Source organism: Sinohyriopsis cumingii, chromosome 7, assembly GCF_028554795.1.
Source record: "Sinohyriopsis cumingii isolate HCF-2022 chromosome 7, ASM2855479v2, whole genome shotgun sequence".
Lineage (NCBI taxonomy): Eukaryota > Metazoa > Mollusca > Bivalvia > Unionida > Unionidae > Sinohyriopsis > Sinohyriopsis cumingii.
In genome coordinates this window covers 78,653,877-78,674,712 of record NC_142967.1, presented here as the reverse complement: position 1 = coordinate 78,674,712, position 20,836 = coordinate 78,653,877, and the positions used below count along the sequence as shown (strand labels likewise).

General features: G+C 36.4%; 1 protein-coding gene across 1 annotated transcript in view; it reads right to left on the bottom strand.

The window, feature by feature from the left end:
- LOC149795586 (putative E3 ubiquitin-protein ligase HECTD2) overlaps positions 1-20,836 on the bottom strand; it is a 108,977-nt gene that overhangs the window by 40,232 nt on the left and 47,909 nt on the right. The window contains exons 7-11 of the mRNA XM_089965422.1: positions 17,558-17,667; positions 11,115-11,263; positions 8,911-9,034; positions 4,580-4,676; positions 3,651-3,758 (exon numbers count right to left, since the gene is read on the bottom strand). Coding sequence (XP_089821548.1) covers positions 3,651-3,758; positions 4,580-4,676; positions 8,911-9,034; positions 11,115-11,263; positions 17,558-17,667 — 588 coding nt within the window. The remainder of the gene's footprint in view (positions 1-3,650; positions 3,759-4,579; positions 4,677-8,910; positions 9,035-11,114; positions 11,264-17,557; positions 17,668-20,836) is intronic.

Sequence of the window (20,836 nt, the reverse complement as noted above, 5' to 3'; positions counted from 1 at the left end):
AGATATACCATATTAACCTTCAGGTAGACTGTGTACAGGTACTGACTGCCAGATGTACCACATTAACCTTCAGGTAAACAGTGTACAGGTACTGACTGCCAGTTGTACCACATTAACCTTCAGGTAAACAGTGTACAGGTACTGACTGCCAGATGTATCATATCAACCTTCAAGTAAACTGTGTACAGGTACTGCCTTCAAGATGTATCATATTAACTTTCAAGTAAATGGTGTAAATGTACTGTCCACCAGAGGTACCATACTAGCTGTCAGATAAATAGTGCACGTGTATTGCCCGCCAGATGTACCATATTAACCTTCAAGTAAATGGCGTACAGGTACTGCCTGCCAGATGTACCACATTAACCTTCAGGTAAATAGTGCACAGGTACTGCCTTCAAGATGTATCATATTAACTTTCAAGTAAATGGTGTAAATGTACTGTCCACCAGAGGTACCATACTAGCTGTCAGATAAATAGTGCACGTGTATTGCATGCCAGATGTACCACATTAACCTTCAAGTAAATGGTGTACAGGTACTGCCTGCCAGATGTACCACATTAACCTTCAAGTAAATGGTGTACAGGTACTGCCTGCCAGATGTACCATATTAACCATCTGATAAATAGTGCACAGGTACTCCCTGCCAGATGTACCAAATTAACCTTCAGGCAAACAGTGTACACTGGTATTGCCTGCCAGATGAATCACATTAACCTTCATGTAAACAGTGTACACGTACTGCATGCCAGATGTACCATGTTAACCTTCAGGTAAACAGTGTACAGGTACTGCATGCCAGATGTACCACATTAACCTTCAGGTAAACAGTGTCCATGTACTCCCTTCCAGATGTACCATATTAACCTTCAGGTAAATAGTGTACAGGTACTGCCTTCCAGATGTACCATATTAACCTTCAGGTAAATAGTGCACAGGTACTGCCTTCAAGATGTATCATATTAACTTTCAAGTAAATGGTGTAAATATACTGTCCACCAGAGGTACCATACTAGCTGTCAGATAAATAGTGCACATGTATTGCCTGCCAGATGCACCATACTAACCTTCAAGTAAATGGTGTACAGGTACTGCCTGCCAGATGTACCACATTAACCTTCAGGTAAACAGTGTACAGGTACTGCATGCCAGATGTACCCTATTAACCTTCAGGTAAATAGTGTACAGGTACTGCCTTCCAGATATACCCTATTAACCTTCAAGTAAACAGTACAAAGGTACTGCCTTCCAGATATACCATATTAACCTTCAGGTAAATAGTGCACAGGTACTGCCTTCAAGATGTATCATATTAACCTTCAGGTAAATGGTGTAAAGGTACTGTCCACCAGAGGTACCATATTAGCCTTCAGATAAATAGTACACAGGTTTTGCCTGCCAGATGTACCATATTAACCTTCAAGTAAATGGTGTAAAGGTACTGCCTGCCAGATATACCATATTAACCTTCAGGTAAACAGTGCACAGGTACTGCCTTCAAGATGTATCATATTAACCTTCAGGTAAATAGTGCACAGGTTTTGCCTGCCAGATGTACCATATTAACCTTCAAGTAAATGGTGTACAGGTACTGCCTTCAAGATGTATCATATTAACCTTCAGGTAAATAGTGCACAGGTTTTGCCTGCCAGATGTACCATATTAACCTTCAGGTAAACAGTGCACAGGTACTGCCTTCAAGATGTATCATATTAACCTTCAGGTAAATAGTGCACAGGTACTGCCTGCCAGATGTACCATATTAACCATCTGATAAATAGTGCACAGGTACTCCCTGCCAGATGTACCAAATTAACCTTCAGATAAACAGTGTACACTGGTATTGCCTGCCAGATGAATCGCATTAACCTTCAGGTAAACAGTGTACACGTACTGCATGCCAGATGTACCATATTAACCTTCAGGTAAAGGTAAATGGTGTACAGGTAGTCTGCCCAATGTACCATATTAACCTTCAGGTAAATGGTGTACAGGTACTGTCTGCCAGATGTACCATACTAATCTTCAGGTAAACAGTATACAGGTACTGCCTGCCAGATGTACCATATCATCCTTCAGGTTGATAGTGCACAGGTACTGCCTGCAGGATGTGCCACATTAGTCTATGGAGATATAGTACAAGCACTGGTTACAAAATGTACCATCAGTGCTGTTTGAACTGACTTTTCAAAAGAGGGCAAACTACCCCATCCCCATTCCAAATGTGGACCAATTTTAAATTTAATAGGACAAATTTGGCCCTATTCCTTTAGAAATAGAGTCCCACTGAAAATCACATTTCATGTGATTGCAGCAGCTTCAAAACAGGCAAGATAAAGGTTATTGTGTATTTATTGTACCTAAGAAATGTTTATTAACTTGTATACAGGATTCACCATTTCAAAAGGTATTTTCCAACTACAAATGTGTTCCTTTTTATGGTGTTCAATTGTAGTAAAGTGTACATGTAAAAATGTCTGGTAAAAAAAGTTATAAAGGTAAAATGACTAAATTTTTAAAATAAATAAAATTTTAAAAAATGGGAAAACTAGAAAGAAAAAGAAAAAACCTTCTGAAAGAACTTTGTAAGTGATTCAGTCTGGTGTGAACTTTCAACAATACCACTGAAGAATGAAAACGTAAAGGAAACAAGGTTTAGTTAGGCCAGTAATTACCTTCTCAAAATTTAATCCTTTTTCATGGCTGCCACATGATCAACTGAATTTATGTGCCTATCTATTGTACTAGCGCTATAGTTTGTGGAACCTACAGTAAAATGGTTATTTTTCTGTTTTTCGCACAGTTTACACAGCATCCTCTTCTCTGACATTTGAAATCATAACCATTTCCCATGCTAGTTTATTGGAAGTTGTGCAAAACGTTTTGCTTTGTTGCTGCACTTGCTGTGCAGAATCATCTGAATCCATTTCAAAAGGAGATTCTCTTTTACTGTCCCTTTTTCAAGCAAAATTGTTTTCGATATTCTGCATACTCTGGCATATTCCTATTGACTTATTAGATGTAAAAGCAGCTGGCTACCAATAACAATACATCCAATGTCAATGTTTGTCCCAATTACTATATACTTTCGTTACAAGACCATAAAATCATGGTTACAGTCTATGAATGATCTATTCAAGAGAAAACATTTAAAACAATGAAAATTAAATATCATGCAGCTTGTTTTGAAGAACTATTCTCTTGCTAGTGTCCACTATAAAAATCTGGTCCAGTGAGATCACCAAGTTACATCCAGTAGTATCTGTGTGACAACAGCAATAAAATGTGCTGCAAAATCTGGTCCAGTGAGATCACCAAGTTACATCCAGTAGTATCTGTGTGACAACAGCAATAAAATGTACTGCAAAATCTGAATGCAATTTTTAGACTGAAAAATTATGAGATGATAGTTCAAATGGAAATGTTGATGAAAAGCAAATCAAATGCAGAAGGAAAACAAAATGTAGACTTGTAAAATGATCTATTTAAGGATATGTAACTGCAAAAATTGTGCATTCCTCAAATGATCTTTCTGTGTTATGTAATATTGCTAAAACTGTAAGATACCAATTTTTATGACATAATTCAGATGTAATAATAGCAAAATTGAATGGTGATAAAATGTTCTACATAACTCTGCTATATTACCTCAGTCAAAGAGTCTGAGACTAGATGATTTCTACGCACAGTCAGGTTAAGGAATAGCATCCCTGCATCTGGAAGTTGATGTCTCTGAACCTTTGCTACCAGACTCCTCTGTTAATGACATCATAATGGTAAATGTCATGAAAATGTAACTTTACAACAGATAAGAAACACTGTCACAGGCCAAGCTACAATATATATATATATATATATATATATATATATATATATATATATATATATATATATATATATATATATATGCATGCGCAATTTGCCTCCATCAATGTTTTAAGATAATGATATACTAACATCCACCAGTCTGACCTTTGCACAAAATAATTATGATATAGTGCTATGCATGTTTGCGGCTCATGCAGAGAAATATAAAAATTACAGACACTAGATGAAAACATCAAAATTATGTTATATACATGGAATTCTTATCATTATCAAACTTGAATTATATAACACACATGGAATTCTTATCATTATCAACTTGAATTAAATAACACACATGGAATTCTTATCATTATCAACTTGAATTATATAACACACATGGAATTCTTATCATTATCAACTTGAATTATATAACACACATGGAATTCTCATAATTATGAAATTTAATCATGACACACACATAGAATTCTCATCATTATCAAAATCAATTATGTCATGCATATGGAATTCTCACCATTATCAAATTGAATTATGTCACCCTCATGGAATTCTCATCATTATCAAATTGAATTATGTCACCCTCATGGAATTCTCATCATTATCAAATTGAATCATGTCACCCCCATGGAATTCTCATCATTATCAAATTGAATTATGTCACATCCATGGAATTCTCATCATTATCAATCTGAATTATATTTGAAAGCTTCCAGCTGTGTCGGCTGAGAACTAGATGCCATGTTTTCACTCACCCTGGCCATTAAGATCATCTGCTGTTCAGAGTCCTCCTGAAGGATTCTGCGCTTGGCTGCAATGCTCAGAATAAATGGATACTGACAGAAGGAAAACCTGAAATATACAGTAAACATTTACTTCGGTGAACATATTTCTCGCAAAGTTTGCAACTTACTGTTTCAATTGCTGAACTTTCAACGAGTAATTTGGCTTGATAAAATGACATGAGTACCAATTATGTGTGTTTGATTTGGATTTTTAATTTAGCATGATGTCCCACCCAGTCACATTATCCTGACACGAAGATGACCAGTCCTAACACTAACCTCTTAATGCTGAGCACCAAGCGAGGCAGCTGTTAGTACCATTTTTATAAGTCTTTGGTATGACTCGGCCGGGGATCGAATCCATGACCTACACATAATAGACTTGAGGTGTAGATGTGAATTTGGTACACATAATAGACTTGAGGTGTAGATGTGAATTGGGTACACATAATAGACTTGAGGTGTAGATGTGAATTGGGTACACATAATAGACTTGAGGTGTAGATGTGAATTTGGTACACATAATAGACTTGAGGTGTAGATGTGAATTGGGTACAGTGTGACCGTGCCATAATGTGCCCCACGATAACGCAAATTTGGATATAATGCAGTTGGTGCGTAGCTCCTGAAATTTTGTATATTCATTCACACAAGAAAACATTTTTTGTTCAAAGTATGTGAAATAGTGTGAAAAAAATTTATTATCATTTTGGAGAAGAGATCGTGTATAAATTCAAATATAATAAAATTGTGGCATGGTTCCTGAAATTTTAAATACATGTACTGTATATACTCGCGTATAGGCCAAATAATTTAGGAAAAAATAAAGGCCTGGAAGAAGGGGGGTCGGCTTATCCACGTGCCAGTGTCTAAACTTTACAATTGTTAGTTTTTGTTGTTGACTACTGTAATGGCTGTTAATCTTGGGACATGAAGCAATAATTCTGTCCGTATAAAAGTGATTTGTGACCACTGCAGGCGTACTGCACATATTTCTCGGATTTTACATGTGTATGGTGTTTGCTTATGAACTCATTATTAATTTCCTAAATTTTTATAAAAATATTTTACCCTTATGGAAAAGCAATTTCACAAATGCAAGTCATTCTCTACACTTTGCGCAATGATTAGTATAGTAATTTTCACATGTTTCTTTCAATATTCCCAAAATCTGAAGTAAAAGTTACATGCACGCTGAAAGCATGTGTTGATTGTTAATTATTCTTGCTGTAGTTGTTCAAACAAATAGGCATACAAGCATTAATTATTGGAAATTTACAAAGGATAAGGAAACGCATATGAGAAAATTTTAGCAGCATAAAATTTGTACAGACACTGTTCAGAGACCCTGGAACATAATGAACCGTACACGTGCTTCATCTTTCTTAACCTAATTTTGCTGTTACTTTTTCCCATTGAATTCAGACACATAATGATCTGTGACAAAATTACTGAATAGTTTAAATATGTATGCAATGCATTATGGATTAATTGCAAGCCCCAATTGTATGATATCAGACAGGAAGTAAATGGTGTTAATACTCTGCTCATGCTATATATTAGACATTGAATTCAGACACAATGATCTGGGACAAAATTATTGAATACTGTAAATCTGTGTGCAATTTTTCAATGGAATTACATGCATTATAGATGAACTGCATGCCATGATAGTAAACGGTGTTAATACCCTATTCATCATATACATTAGACATGAATACATGTATATGTGCCAATGAGTTGTTCTCTGAAAAAAGGAAAATACTGTAAAACCCTGCATTAACACGACCCCGCTAATAACAAGATCCAATTTTTTTTACCCCAAATATCATGTTATAGCAGGATTCCACTGTACACATAATAAACAAGAGGTGTAGATGTGAATTTGGTACACATAATAAATTAGAGGTACATATGTGAATTTGGTACACATAATAGACTAGAGGTGTAGATATGAATTTGGTACACATAATATACATGAGGTGTAGATGTGAATTTGGTACACATAACAGACTAGAGGTGTAGATATGAATTTGGTACACATAATAGACATGAGGTGTAGTTGTGAATTTGGTACACACAACAGACTAGAGGTGTAGATATGAATTTGGTACACATAATAAACTAGAGGTGTAGATGTGAATTTGGTACACATATTATAGACTAGAGGTGTAGATGTGAATTTGGTACACATATTATAGACCAGAGGTATGGATGCGATGGTAAGAATATGGGTATTTACTAAATACCTACCGAAGCTGGAAATAAAACCTCAGCAATAACAATTACACTAAGAACCCTGCGAGCTATGAACCTAAATGAAAGGCTATAAATATGCAAGGTTATACCAAATGAAAGGTTATACCTAAATGCAAAGTTATACCTAAATGCAAGGTTTTACCAAATGAAAGGTTATACCTAAATGCAAAGTTATACCAAAAACAAGGTTATACCAAATACAAGGTTATACCAAATGAAAGGTTATACCTAAATGCTAAGTTATACCAAATACAAAGTTATACCAAATGCAGCCATAGCAATGGGAATAGCTCTCTCTTGAGAGCTCAACAGAAACAAAATTCTTGATCAAGGATAATTCCACACTATATAATGATGCACATAAAGAGAAAACTCAAAATACGATGAAAAACATGAAGTAAAGGCAATATTTCTATGACAAAATTTCAGCAGCATGTAATGGCTGCCACTGGGAAAAGAATGAAGGACAGTGTGTATTGACAACATATCTGTGGGGTTGACAAAGGGAGATTACATGTTCTAGAATCTTCTAGTTCACTCTGATGGGAGGGCGAATTTTCATCATTCTGCCAAAAAAAGTACCAGATATACGTGTGTGCGTATGTGTGTGTGTGTGTGATTAGAATTTTTAACATAGCTTTAACAATGTTTCAGTCATATCATGACGATGTCTGCAGTGAAGCAGTTTATAGTGATGTGTAGCACCGGGGCATCACGCCACAGACATGTAGCATGATGTCCCACCCAGTCATATTATCCTGATGATGTTGAAACCTTCTTACCAACAAATTTTCACTGGTGGATCTAGCAACGCTAGGAGTTTGAGCTGATTGATTTAGTTGGATATGGTAGCCATCTGTGCTGCTTCATCAGCCTCACCATATCCAAAGTTTGCCTCTGCGGCACTAAATCTCTGATGGTCACTCAAGAAGGCTGAATCTGTATGACATCCAACAGCTTCCACTATATCGTGTATGTTATGTTCAAATGTGAGGTTCACAGAGATGGCTCGAACCTCAAGAGCTGTAATATTTTTGTGGCAGCTCTGGTCTTCTGAGACCTCAGAGTATGAGGAGTGTATAAGCCATTTTAAGCCATGAAGCAAGAGTTTGAGGGGTAATATCGTGTTTCCCAGCTCTCACCAGGAGCAAGTGATTTGCAAAAAAAAATTGACAGAATCACTCAAAATTGACAGAAATTGTAAAATAATGCATACAACCAGTAGTAGATCAATAAATCGACACAATAAATTCAAAAGGAATGTTGGATGGGCCCAAAGAAAAGCAAAATGTCTGGATTGTTGGAGGGTGAACTGTATGACATCAGCTCTGTACAGCAGAAGTACTAAAAACTAGCAACATTTGGTGGTGCCAAGGGGAGGAAGTGGGCAAGAATTACTGCCCTTTGTCAATTTGAAATAGTCAGGATAGGATGATTTTCCTCTTTCAGTAGAGCTGGATTCGCAAGGTAACAGGCTAATATTCCTAACATGATGTGATTCGGGAATTTATTCAAAGGATAAACATGTCTCTGATCGTATTTTAAGTGCTAAATAATTCTATATTTCAGAGGTAAGTAGTGTCCTTTAATAGATTTATTTACACACTTGTTCATATATACTGGGTACTGTATAAAAAGGTGGATACCCAAATTAATGTACATAGTGAGCAGTGTTTTGCAGAAACTAATGTCTGATTTGCATCTGGGTTTAAATGCCCACCCGACATATTAGATCTTGTGAAACCTATTACATAACAATTTAACACTGACAATGCCAGCATCCCCACCATTTTTCTACATGTTAGGCAGAATAGGGCAAAATCAATCTTTACAATGTGTTTAATCAAGATGCAGAGATTAAGCCCTATGAAAATACAAGCTGTGGGACTTTACATTTTTTAACTCTGATATCAATATCAATAATCTACATCATGGCATGTAATGTTAGGCATAAGTATTTGATACATGTCAGAAAGCTGTCCCATCTGAGGTTAAGAATTTTGTCACCTTTTATAACTATATTTATCCAGCTTGATACTCACCCTCCATACGAGTTTGGGTTCTGCCATGCATTATACTCAGCCATCAGGTCAAGGTTATCCAGAGTGTTATTGTAGAACTCTGTGTATGATGCCAGTGGTGGGGATGCAAGGTTGTTTGCAGCATCTGTAACACAAAATGAAACACGAGTGCTACTGAATAAGTGTACCTTGAACTACACATTATACAACAAGGCAATGGTTAATAGTCCTCTAGGCAGACCCTAGCTCAATATGGCTGACTCTGGAGATTATTAGCCAATGGTTCATAATCACCTTGACCTTTGGTCAAGATATGTGGTCCTGAACTGAACTTAAATGTGCAGAAATTAGTATTACTAGATTTACCATGACCATGACCTCTGACCTTAGGACCCTGGAATTTACTGGTTTATTATCATATGTTCAAGCCATCTGCATAGTTTGGTTAACTCATTTGGCCCCAATCCCGTCTGTAGGCAAGATCTGGTTTCTGCATTCAATAGCCGATCCCGCCTGTAGTCATGGTTTGTTTACTGTATTGAATGGCTGATCCTGCCTGTAGTCCTGATTAATGTGTGCTAGACATATCTGATTGGTTACAAAAATTTTTCTCCAAGAACTAAACAACTATTAAACCAATCAGAAATGATTTTACTTTCATTTGTGGAAATTTGAATTGTTCAGAAGCCAAGGGTTGCTATTTGAAAGCAGTTTCACTACAGGTGTTTTGTTCATGAAAAATCATAAATGATGGTGGACGTAAGAGTGATTTTTGATGAGAGCAAAATGAGGAGTTTCTTGGGTTTGATCTTGAAAATATTAAGCAAGCTGAGGAAAGATATGTTCGGCAATTGGATATTTTGTGATATTTAGATTCGGACATAGAAGTTTCTGAGAATGAATCATCAGGGAATAATTGGTGAAAATTTTGTGGATTTTAATTGGATATAATAAGAGAAATTAAGGTAAGTGTGAATGCATGTGTACAATGTGTTTTCAAAAACTTTCAAACAGGTAAAAACTCTCTGGGGCACAAGCAGCTAGACACAGCTTAGTGCTTCTGGGGAATAACAGCAGAGATACTGATAACAGTGCTGGGGCTGAATGAGTTAAGGAACTTATTCTAGAACAAAAATAATTCCACAAAACATTTTTTAAATATAATCTACTATAACCTTGACCTATGAAGACAAATTCAATATGCCTCTTCCATACCTTAAAATGCAAGTCCTCCACACACTTTGGTCAAGGTAAGTGGTCTAGAAACAAAGTTATACAAAAAAGGTAAAATTTTTGAGGTACATGGTCAATAACTGAATATTTATGCAGAACCTATTTTCTTCTTTCAGTCACAGCAACCTTGATCTTTGGACACCAAAATCAACAGCCGTCTTCCTTACCCTAAATAGATGTCATCCACAGAGGACTGACAAATAGATGATATAGAAACATTGTCACTGTGTTGAAACCCTTTTTGTGCTTTTCAGTCCAAGTGACCTCAAACTTTGACCCCAAAATTAACAGGCTTCTCATTACCCAAAGTGCAAGCCATTCGCACGTCTGCTATTTACAAATTGTGGAAAACTCAAGTTATTGTCAATAAAAAAGTTGGTAACAGACAGACTGAAGGACAGACAACACTATAACATAATACGTTCCACCTTATGGCAGGTGTGTAAAATGAGATATGTTATAAGGTTATATTACATTCTTTCGAATTCATAATGGAAAATTAATTAGAAAACTGATGTATAGGGCATCCCATCATTAAACTATGATAGAGGTTGATAAAGTAAGGCTATGCACATGATAAATTTCATTTTTAAACCAGTAGAATAAATTCTATCAACTTTTATTCATCAAGTTTCATACACTTTTTAGGAAATGAGCACAAACGTGTAATTCTATTTATCACATGAACATTATTACAGAAAATAACTATAAATCTCCAAATAGTATGGATGAATTTAGTTAAATGACTTTTAACAAACATTCTGACTAATATGACATATGATCTTAATTTGTAATTACACCATCTCTGACACAACGACATATTTAATCTATTATAAAATTACAAAAGTATATGATGTGCGCTGATGTTGTCATGTTGATGTTGTCATGTTGATGCTGTCATGTTGGTGTTGTCATGCTGATGTTGTCATGTTGATGTTGTCATGTTGATGCTGTCATGTAATCAATAAAGTTTAGAAGAAAATTATTTTTACTAAGCAAAGCCAGAACTTTGGTAGCACTGGGGATCCACCAGCCACTTTTCTCCATGGAGGGTAAATCATGCGGTTTGGTGGGAAACAGCCGTATGGAAATAAAGCTTTGAAGACGTTCCAAGATGGTCTGAAATCTGTCAACTCGAAGCCTGCAAAGCACAAATGTAAATTTGTCATATATTGTGTCATGGAATCTTATTTCAAAGAAAACAGAATTTGATATGTTTTAGGATTAACCTGGAATAAATTTTGGTGAAAGATTATAATTACTGAGTGCAATTACATTGCAAAATGAATATCAAGGAATAAAAGATAAGACTGTTTCCTCTTTTTAACTGCAAAGCATTGAAACCATGTCTGATATTCCTGCATGATCACTACATTTTCAAATTGGCTTCTGTGTGACCATATTAGATTATAAGCCTTCTTGGTTGCTGTAGTGGCCTTATTGGATGTCAGATCTGCACCTGTCATTTAGGACCAAAAAGACCATTATAAGTCTTCTTGGTTGCTGTAGTGGCGTTATTGGATGTCAGATCTGCACCTGTCATTTAAGACCAAAAAGACCATTATAAGTCTTCTTGGTTGCTGTAGTGGCCTTATTGGCTGTCAGATCTGCACCTGTCATTTAGGACCAAAAAGACCATTATAAGTCTTCTTGGTTGCTGTAGTGGCCTTATTGGATGTCCGATCTGCACCTGTCAGTTAGGACCAAAAAGACCATTATAAGTCTTCTTGGTTGCTGTAGTGGCCTTATTGGATGTCAGATCTGAGCCTGTCATTTAGGATAAATAAGACCATCATAAGTCTTCTTGGTTGCTGTAGTGGCCTTATTGGATGTCAGATCTGAGCCTGTCATTTAGGATAAATAAGACCATTGTAAGTCTTCTTGGTTGCTGCAGTGGCCTTATTGGATGTCAGATCTGAGCCTGTCATTTAGGATAAATAAGACCATTATAAGTCTTCTGGTGAAAATTCATTCAATGTCAATGTGACCATCTGTTCTGGAGGAAAACAGAAATGCTGCCAAGATATTATCTGAAGGGTAATTCACCACTAAAACGTTGGAAATGCTTCGCTCTATTTTGCCTCTACTGAAACAAAAATCCTCATGAGATTCCCGTCAGGTTGCATGGGCATAGATCTGTCAACTGCATGGGCATAGATCTGTCAACTGCATGGGCATAGATCTGTCAACTGCATGGGCATAGATCTGTCAACTGCATGGGCATAGGTCTGTCAACTGCATGGGCATAGATCTGTCAACTGCATGGGCATAGATCTGTCAACTGCATGGGCAGAGATCTGTCAACTGCATGGGCATAGATCTGTCAACTGCATGGGCATAGATCTGTCAACTGCATGGGCATAGATATGTCAACTGCATGGGCATAGATCTGTCAACTGCATGGGCATAGATATGTCAACTGTTTCTGAGCTTAACCTTTTTCTTATCCGTGTATGGATAGTGTTTTATGCTGAGAACTCCCTTTCAGTCTGATGTTGGAAGGGGCATATGCATAGCTAGCTTAGCCATCTTTAACAAGATGGGAAACTCTTCTTTATGGTTGCTATGTAGAAATTTTCACAGTTCCCAGATACTGTCTTATGGAAATCTCTGCTCCAAATGCATATGATGTGATGGCTAGGCCTGTCATACTAATTGATATTCTAAAATTCAAACACTGATTTCCAACATACAAGGGTTATTTTCCCCATAATTTCTTTAAATATTGGATAAATCGTCATATAGTGGTCAGATTGGTACGTGCCATTTTAATATGTATATATGTATGCATGTATGTATGTAGTAGTGCTATTTTTAGAAGAAAACAACTGAATCAACATTGTGTCAATCAAGCCTGCTGGTACGCACAACTATCTATCAGGTAAATAACCATTACATCTTGTTGAATAAACAAATCTACCTCTCTCAAAACCACAGGTAATTAGGTCTGATCTTTCACACATTTTCAGGTGAGCCACAATTATCCATTCTGTATGAATCAGTTTGATTGACAAGGATATTAGGTGAACTAACACAGCACACTAATGTTTACAAGTGATATTTTTCATTTCCCATGTGGTCTCCATGACCTATTTAGTGTACCATCTGTGGAAGTGTGATTTTAATTCTTCTTTGTAGTCTTTATTTCAATGTCAAGTCTATTGGTCAGTCTTGGTCTGTATATGAAGCACACACAAGCGAGTGATTCCATTGTCTTTTAATTTAGTCAGCATCTTTGCACTTTGATGAGCTCTGAACATAACATATTGCCACTGTCTGCTAACTGCATTGAGCAAGGGGCACCTGTCCCATCTTCGGTTCACACTTGGAATGATGACAATATCCCAACCAATAGGGATTTAAGTTTAATTTTACCACTCTTAAGTCACTTACTGGTTCAACAGTAAGGTTCTGGAGCTGTGCTTACACAAGTGGTAGTATTGTTGTAACTATTCAAGTGACACCTGTTTGTTGTTGGCATAGCTTTGTTTTTTTTGTATTATTTATTTTGGGTATTTATGGAGGTTTATCCACAAAATTAAAACTCCACAAATATGCAAACTTTGACAAACAAATCCACAAATTTAGGTATCCATGAAAATAAACAAAAACACCATTAGAAGAAAGGTAAAACAAATAAACCTACATTAGAAGAAAGGCAAAACAAATAAACCACCATTAGAAGAAAGGTAAAACAAATCAACCACCATTAGGAGAAAGGTAAAACAAAAAAACCACCATTAGGAGAAAGGTAAAACAAATAAACCACCATTAGAAGAAAGGTAAAACAAATAAACCACCATTAGGAGAAAGGTAAAACAAATAAACCACCATTAGGAGAAAGGTAAAACAAATAAACCACCATTAGCAGAAAGGTAAAACAAAGAAACCCCCATTAGGAGAAAGGTAAAACAAATAAACCACCATTAGAAGAAAGGTAAAACAAATAAACCACCATTAGGAGAAAGGTAAAACAAATAAACCACCATTAGGAGAAAGGTAAAACAAATAAACCACCATCAGGAGAAAGGTAAAACAAATAAACCACCATTAGGAGAAAGGTAAAACAAATAAAATCCTATAAACATTTGGTCAATATTTTAAAATATAAATTGCATTCCTTCAAAACGTCCAAGATTTTTTTCAGGTGGTATGTACATCATCATCAAGTTTCTTTATTGATTGCACATCAAAATACTTCTGTCCCACAAGGTGGAAATCAAAACACTCAACAAAAATGTGTTCCAATACTAGTCGATACTGGCAGGATATACACTCAGGCTTGGGTTCACCCTTCTGGAGGTATGCACAAGTCAGCTTTGTGTGTCTGATACAAGAATGGCACAATACAACCTTGTGACTGATACAAGACTGGCACAATACAACCTTGTGTCTGATACAAGACTGGCATAATAACACCTTGTGTCTGATACAAGACTGGCACAATACCACCTTGTGTCTGATACAAGATTGGCACAATATCACCTTGTGTCTGATACAAGACTGGCACAATATCACCTTGTAAGACTGGCACAATACCACCTTGTGTCTGATACAAGACTGGCACAGTACCACCTTGTGTCTGATACAAGACTGGCACAATACCACCTTGTGTTGGAAATTTTTACTTCATACTTAAGATGTTAGATACCTGGGTTTCAATAATACCTTGTATCTCTCTAGCTGTGTTTCTTTGAATTCAACAGGTCTCATTTAACTCTTTTGAGATGGTATTAATTTCTGATGAAATTTTGTACCCCTGATATGGCAACACACAACACATGATGTCAAATGCACAGGCTGCAATAACCCTTTGAAACACACATGCTGTGTTTCTTCAAATTTATTATTTAAAGCCAATTAGAATAGGTTAACTGCATATGTCAGACTGTGGTGGGTTGGACTGAGTAATTCTGATAAATAACCAAATGAATGCGATGAATTATTCAAAGTTTGTTACAATTAGTTGGAAGGGAACAGTTTTTTATTTGAGTCCAATGTTGTCAGTGTATCAGAACTGTTCCAGTTATGATGATAAAAAGAAACATACTTCCTATGGCAGTACACCATGTTGTTGTTGTTGTTGTTGTGGGGTTTAACGCCATTTTTCAGCACACGATAGGCGATGCATGGCAGCCAGTATTTATGGTGGAGGAAGAACCCGGGAAAACCCCAGATAGAACGACTGACCCATGAGAAGCTAATGGTAAGCTTTCTCACATACCCACATTAGCCGACTCCTAGACTCGAACCCACCAGTACACCATGTAATGAAGGTTATGACAAGTATTACACCTACTTCCTGAGCCAATACACCATGCAAAAGGGGTGAAACAATACACCTGTAACATGTATTGATACAATTCAAGATGCAGACATAGTACATTATTGATGCACATCAACTTGATGGTGTTTCCATCTTTAGTAGGTCAGTCAGTGGTAGGTGGTGCAGCTTCATGGGTGTTTCCATCTTTAGTAGGTCAGTCAGTTGTAGATGGTGCAGTTTCATGGGTGTCGAAATTCCTATTAGAGACAGCTACAGTCTGGCATCTTTTTATACGCCATTCTCATCTGTGACAAAATAACAAAATACTTTCAAACAGATTACCTAGTGGCTGTCAGTGATTGTAATTCAACCTTTTGGGTCATTTCAGGCTGACCACCCCCTTTTTTTTTCTTTCTTCCAGATGCATGACCCATCTTGGTCCCAACACTATTTGATTGATTGATTGATTGGTTGATTGATTGTGTTTTAATGGAACATCAGCACTGTTAGGCTATTTAGTGCCAAACAAAATGCTATATGTATAATCTTTTAAAAATTATAAAAAGTCTCATATCGACCAGCACTATTTGCTTTCTACTGCATAAATGCTTTAAAAACATCATCAATTTCATCTCTTCACCTAAACTTGGAAGACATTATAGTGTTATCTTCAAAATGGAAGAAACAGTGCAATTTCCTGGTGCAAGGAAAATATCATCTAGAACAAGCCCAGTGGGGATTAATACCAAAAAATTCTAATACATTTTGGAGATGCAACAACTGATGAGCCATTGGCACTTGTTTTTGCCAGGGAAGAAGAACTGTTGACAACACGCAATCCACATTCATACAAAATGTTTTTAAACGAACACAAGGTGAAAAACTTGTGAGGTTTAAAATCTGCCCCCCCCCCCTCCAGTGATTCTGTGCTGATTTTATGTATCCTGTTATCATGTTCAGTCATTGATTAAATATCTCTACACAAACAGAGACATTCCAAAATTGCTCCCATGTACAATTTAAGTACTTTACAGATCAATTAATAACCACTTTTGCATGAAGTTTTCTTGCTGCTTTGCCAATATTTCCTGTTAGTTGCGTAATGAAAAAGCAACTATTAAGTTCTGATTGGTGGTTAATGTTTACCCTAAGCTGGAACAAACAATAAATAGCAACAGAATTGCAACATATTTTACTGTGGGACACCATATATGTACCCATCAAATCTGTAGACCCAATCACACAAGATACAAATCAACAGAAGAACTTCACATAAAAGTGTTTATTACCTGATGAATGAAGTACTTCTTTATACACGAACACAAATAACTGTCTCTTTTATGATAGTTATTATTGAACCTTGTCTTCATTTGTAGAAGGTGAGTGAGCATTGTCAATAAGTTTTTGTTTTTTTACTGACAAAAACTACCACTGCCTGCAACATCTGTCTCAGATGAATTCTCAATTTACAGAATAAAAAAGTAAATGACTAATAATTACTTATCACTGCTGATTATTAAAGTAACTTGTACAGGATGAGTATGTTTTGTGTTTGTTCTCCAGCTCTTTTATCAATTTGTGTATTGGTATGGAAAAGTATCAATACACTAATATATCAATGAATCATTTCATGTAATGATAACTATGATGAGCATGACATCTACGAGCATGACACCTACTTCCTGAACCAGTTCTTGATGTTGTTGTTCTAGGGTTTAATGCCATTTTTTAGTACAAGATAGGCTATACATGGCAGCCAGTATAAACTGTGGAGGAAGAACCTGGGAAAAGCCCCAGAAAGAACCACCGACCCACAAGAAGCTACAGGAAAGCTTTCTCACATACCCACATTGGCCGAACCAGAGACTTGAACCCACACAGACAGAGGAGATATGGCAATGATCGATAACAGTTAGTGCTTTAGACCACTTGGCCACTCAGGGCCCCCTCCTGAACCAGTACACGGTATAATAACAGTCATGATGAGTACAACACCTACTTCCTGAGCCAGTACAGGAATGTGTGTGTGTGTGTGTGTGTGTGTGTATGTGTGTGTGTGTGTGTGTGTGTTTGTGTGTGTTTGTGTGTCAGACTTGGATTTTTAATGTAGTTTTTTAAAAAAATCAGTCATCACCATGTAATGACAGTCATTATGAGTTTTACACTTACTTCCGGAGCCAGAACACCATGTAATGATGGTCATGATCAGTCAGTGCAGCTATCTGTCGTAGGAGATGAGCAAAGATCACATATGTAGAGGAAGATCCAAACTGGGGATTCTGGGAAAGGAAATGTATTATATCAATGTTTTGTATCAAATAGTTGATGTATCATACATTTGTACAGAGTCTCATAAACTGCTGTAAGTAAAGAAAAGTACTAACCTTCTGACATTTGACATTTTGCCCCAAATGACCTTGACTTGGAGCTTCCGATTCAATGATTACTACAACTCTACAGAGTTTTCTAGTAAAATTATATACATGTTGAGGTCCATTAAAACAATTCATTATGCACATTAAAAAAGAACAAAATGTCCGTTTCAAAAGACAAAACAAGACAATCATGAGGTCCCAGTAGACCTGATAACACTCATCAGGGCTTACATAACTTGACCATTTGATTTTAGTTTGTGTACATGTAAACATTTTTTTTACAGTTAATGATATCTGCACACTTAATTTTGACAAATAATATTTTAAAAAGGAAATAAAGATATAATATGAAGTTGCTTTCAAAGCAAACTGTTGTAAATTTGATAGGCCAATTCAAGCACAAAGGTTTGGGTCAACAGGGGTACTTTTTTAGATCTGAGAGAGCACATTATAATGTAGGGCATTATAATAATGACTATATGCAAGTATTTCTGATCAAACTATTTAGGCATTAAAGAATTTCCACATAAACTTACACTGATCCATTTTCTGGAATAAGAAATTTCTGCCATGGTGACAGCATTTAAATCAGCACGTTGCACAACAAAGTTCACTAAATGTGTCTGCTTAAGTGAAGAAATTATCTTTTGTTAAAAGATGTATCCTATTACTCCTGGGTAGAAGCATTTAATAAATAAATCATACCCATCATACCTTGAATGCCCCAGATAAACACATTTTGCAAGATGAAAGTAGTATCTGAACCAAAGGGCAGCTAAACCTCTGTGTGCTCAATAACCCCTTGGTTTCACAAAGCAATGTACAAAAGCTGACACCTAACGTACTTCATCTCAATTTTTCATACGTATTAGGAGCCCTACTGTTTCTTTCAAAGTAAACAGTCACAACTGTTCAAGGAAGCTGATAATAATAATGACCTTATTTAAAGAGGGTAACACAATTAGCTAAGACCTAATCTACCTTGAGGCCCTCGTATAAAGGAATTTATTTATTTTAGCTGCATCTCTAAAGCCCTGGATATATTGGGTTTGGAAGAAGGAAACAGAGTGGGCATTTCTAATCTCAACTGGAATACTATTCCTGAGCAAAGTTCCAGAGTATTGGAAACTTTTTTAAATAATTCCTTATTTGGTTTGGGAATTTTATATTGTTTGGTAGACATGGATTGCAGGTGGGGAGTATTACCAGGTAGCCTATACTGGAATAGAGATTGTAAATATTCAAGAGCACTATTATTGGATATCCTGTACATTAATTTGGCTTTTCTCAAACAGATTCAGTCTTTAATAGGTAATATTTTTAATTTACCAGCTAAATTTTCCTTGCTTTCTTTCCGGATTGATATTAGTCCAAAATGTTCTTTTTTGAAGATGTGCCAGCTTTGCTATGTTATTATCATTTGAATTACCCCATAGTGTTTTACAGTAGTCTAAATAGGGTTGTATGTAACTGTTATAAAATAGTTTTCTGTGCCTTTCAGGGAGAAAATGTCTTATCCTACTGAGAAGCCATAAACCTGAATTGACTTTTTTACTGATATGTTTGATATGTTCAGTCCATGATAGGTTATTATCTACCAGAAGACCAAGTAGTCTATCATGATAGACCATCTGCAAATTTTATCCTTCCATGTCAGACATAGTTCATCACTATCAAGATTTGTCCTTTTTTGCTGTGTTGAGATAAGTAATATTTTAGTTTTACCAGTATTTACCACCATGCTATTGCATGTGCACCAGTTTTCCAGTTTGATTAGGGCATTCTGAAAAGAAATTTCGAGTTCACGCTTCGTGTTTTGGATGTCTGACAATGATGTCTCATCTGCATAGAGATCTGTAGATTATATTGAGTCTCTTAGTAAAAGTGGTAGGTCATTAATAAGTAAAATAAATAGTAATGGACCTAGAATTGAGCTTGATGCTTTCAAAATTTTAACTGCAATGTTATGAATAATAATACTTCTGTCAATTTGAGATAAAAATCAATCTCTGTATCATGACTGAACTTTGTTATGAATCAAGTAAATTACAGGTGTGGAAAAAGTATCTAGAATGGGACTGAACAGAAAATATGTTAAGTACATTTAAAACGTGAAAGAAATTGTGTCTTGAATTTTCTATGACACGCGAGTTGAAAATCACCAATGGGGGTATGACCTGATTGAAAAGCTTTGTTTTACCTAAATGGTATAGTACATCTTATGACGCCTTCTGTGTATGAAGTGCCATCACTCTGCCATAATGGTGTATATATGAAACTAAGCTAATGCAAATGTTAACACAGATCACTGGAGCTTGAAGTAAACGATGAAGAGTGAATACATCTTATGAAGCATCTACATACCAAGTTATATGATTCTTCAGGCAGTCATGTTTGTAAAACTGAGCTAGCGTAAAGATTAATACACATCACAAAAGTGTAAAATATAAGTCACAATGACATAGTTTTTACTTAAAGGTACTGTAGTCTTCATTATGAATCTACATATCTGGCTACAGGACTACAGGCAGCAATGTCTGAGAAACTAAGCTCTGCAAAGGTTAATGCAGGTCACAGTGGCAGGAAATACAGGCCATAGTGGCAGGTGTAGTACTTCTCAGACTCTGCAAGCAGCAGTGTCAGATAGACAGGGTCAGTGTTCCAACTAGGCTCTACAGAAAGGACTGGTTCTCTGCTCCAACTGGGTACACTGCACTTCCATTTCTGGTCTTTTATCTGCAAGATGTCTCTAATTCATTTCTTGACCAAGCTGGTGGTCTAGTAGTCAGAGCATGTGCCTTGGATGCAGGAGGTCATGGGTTCAAACCCCAGCCAAGTCATACCAAAGACTTATAAAAATGGTACTAACAGCTGCCTAACTATGCGCTTGCATTAAGAGGTTAGTGTTAGGACTGGTCAGCCTGGTGTCAAGATAATGTGGCTGGATGGGACATGATGCTACATGTCTGCGGCATGATGCCCCCGTGGTAGACATCACTATAAACTGCCACACTGCAGGCGTCATGGCAATATGACTGAATTCTTTTTAAAGTTATGTTTTAAAAAATCCAAA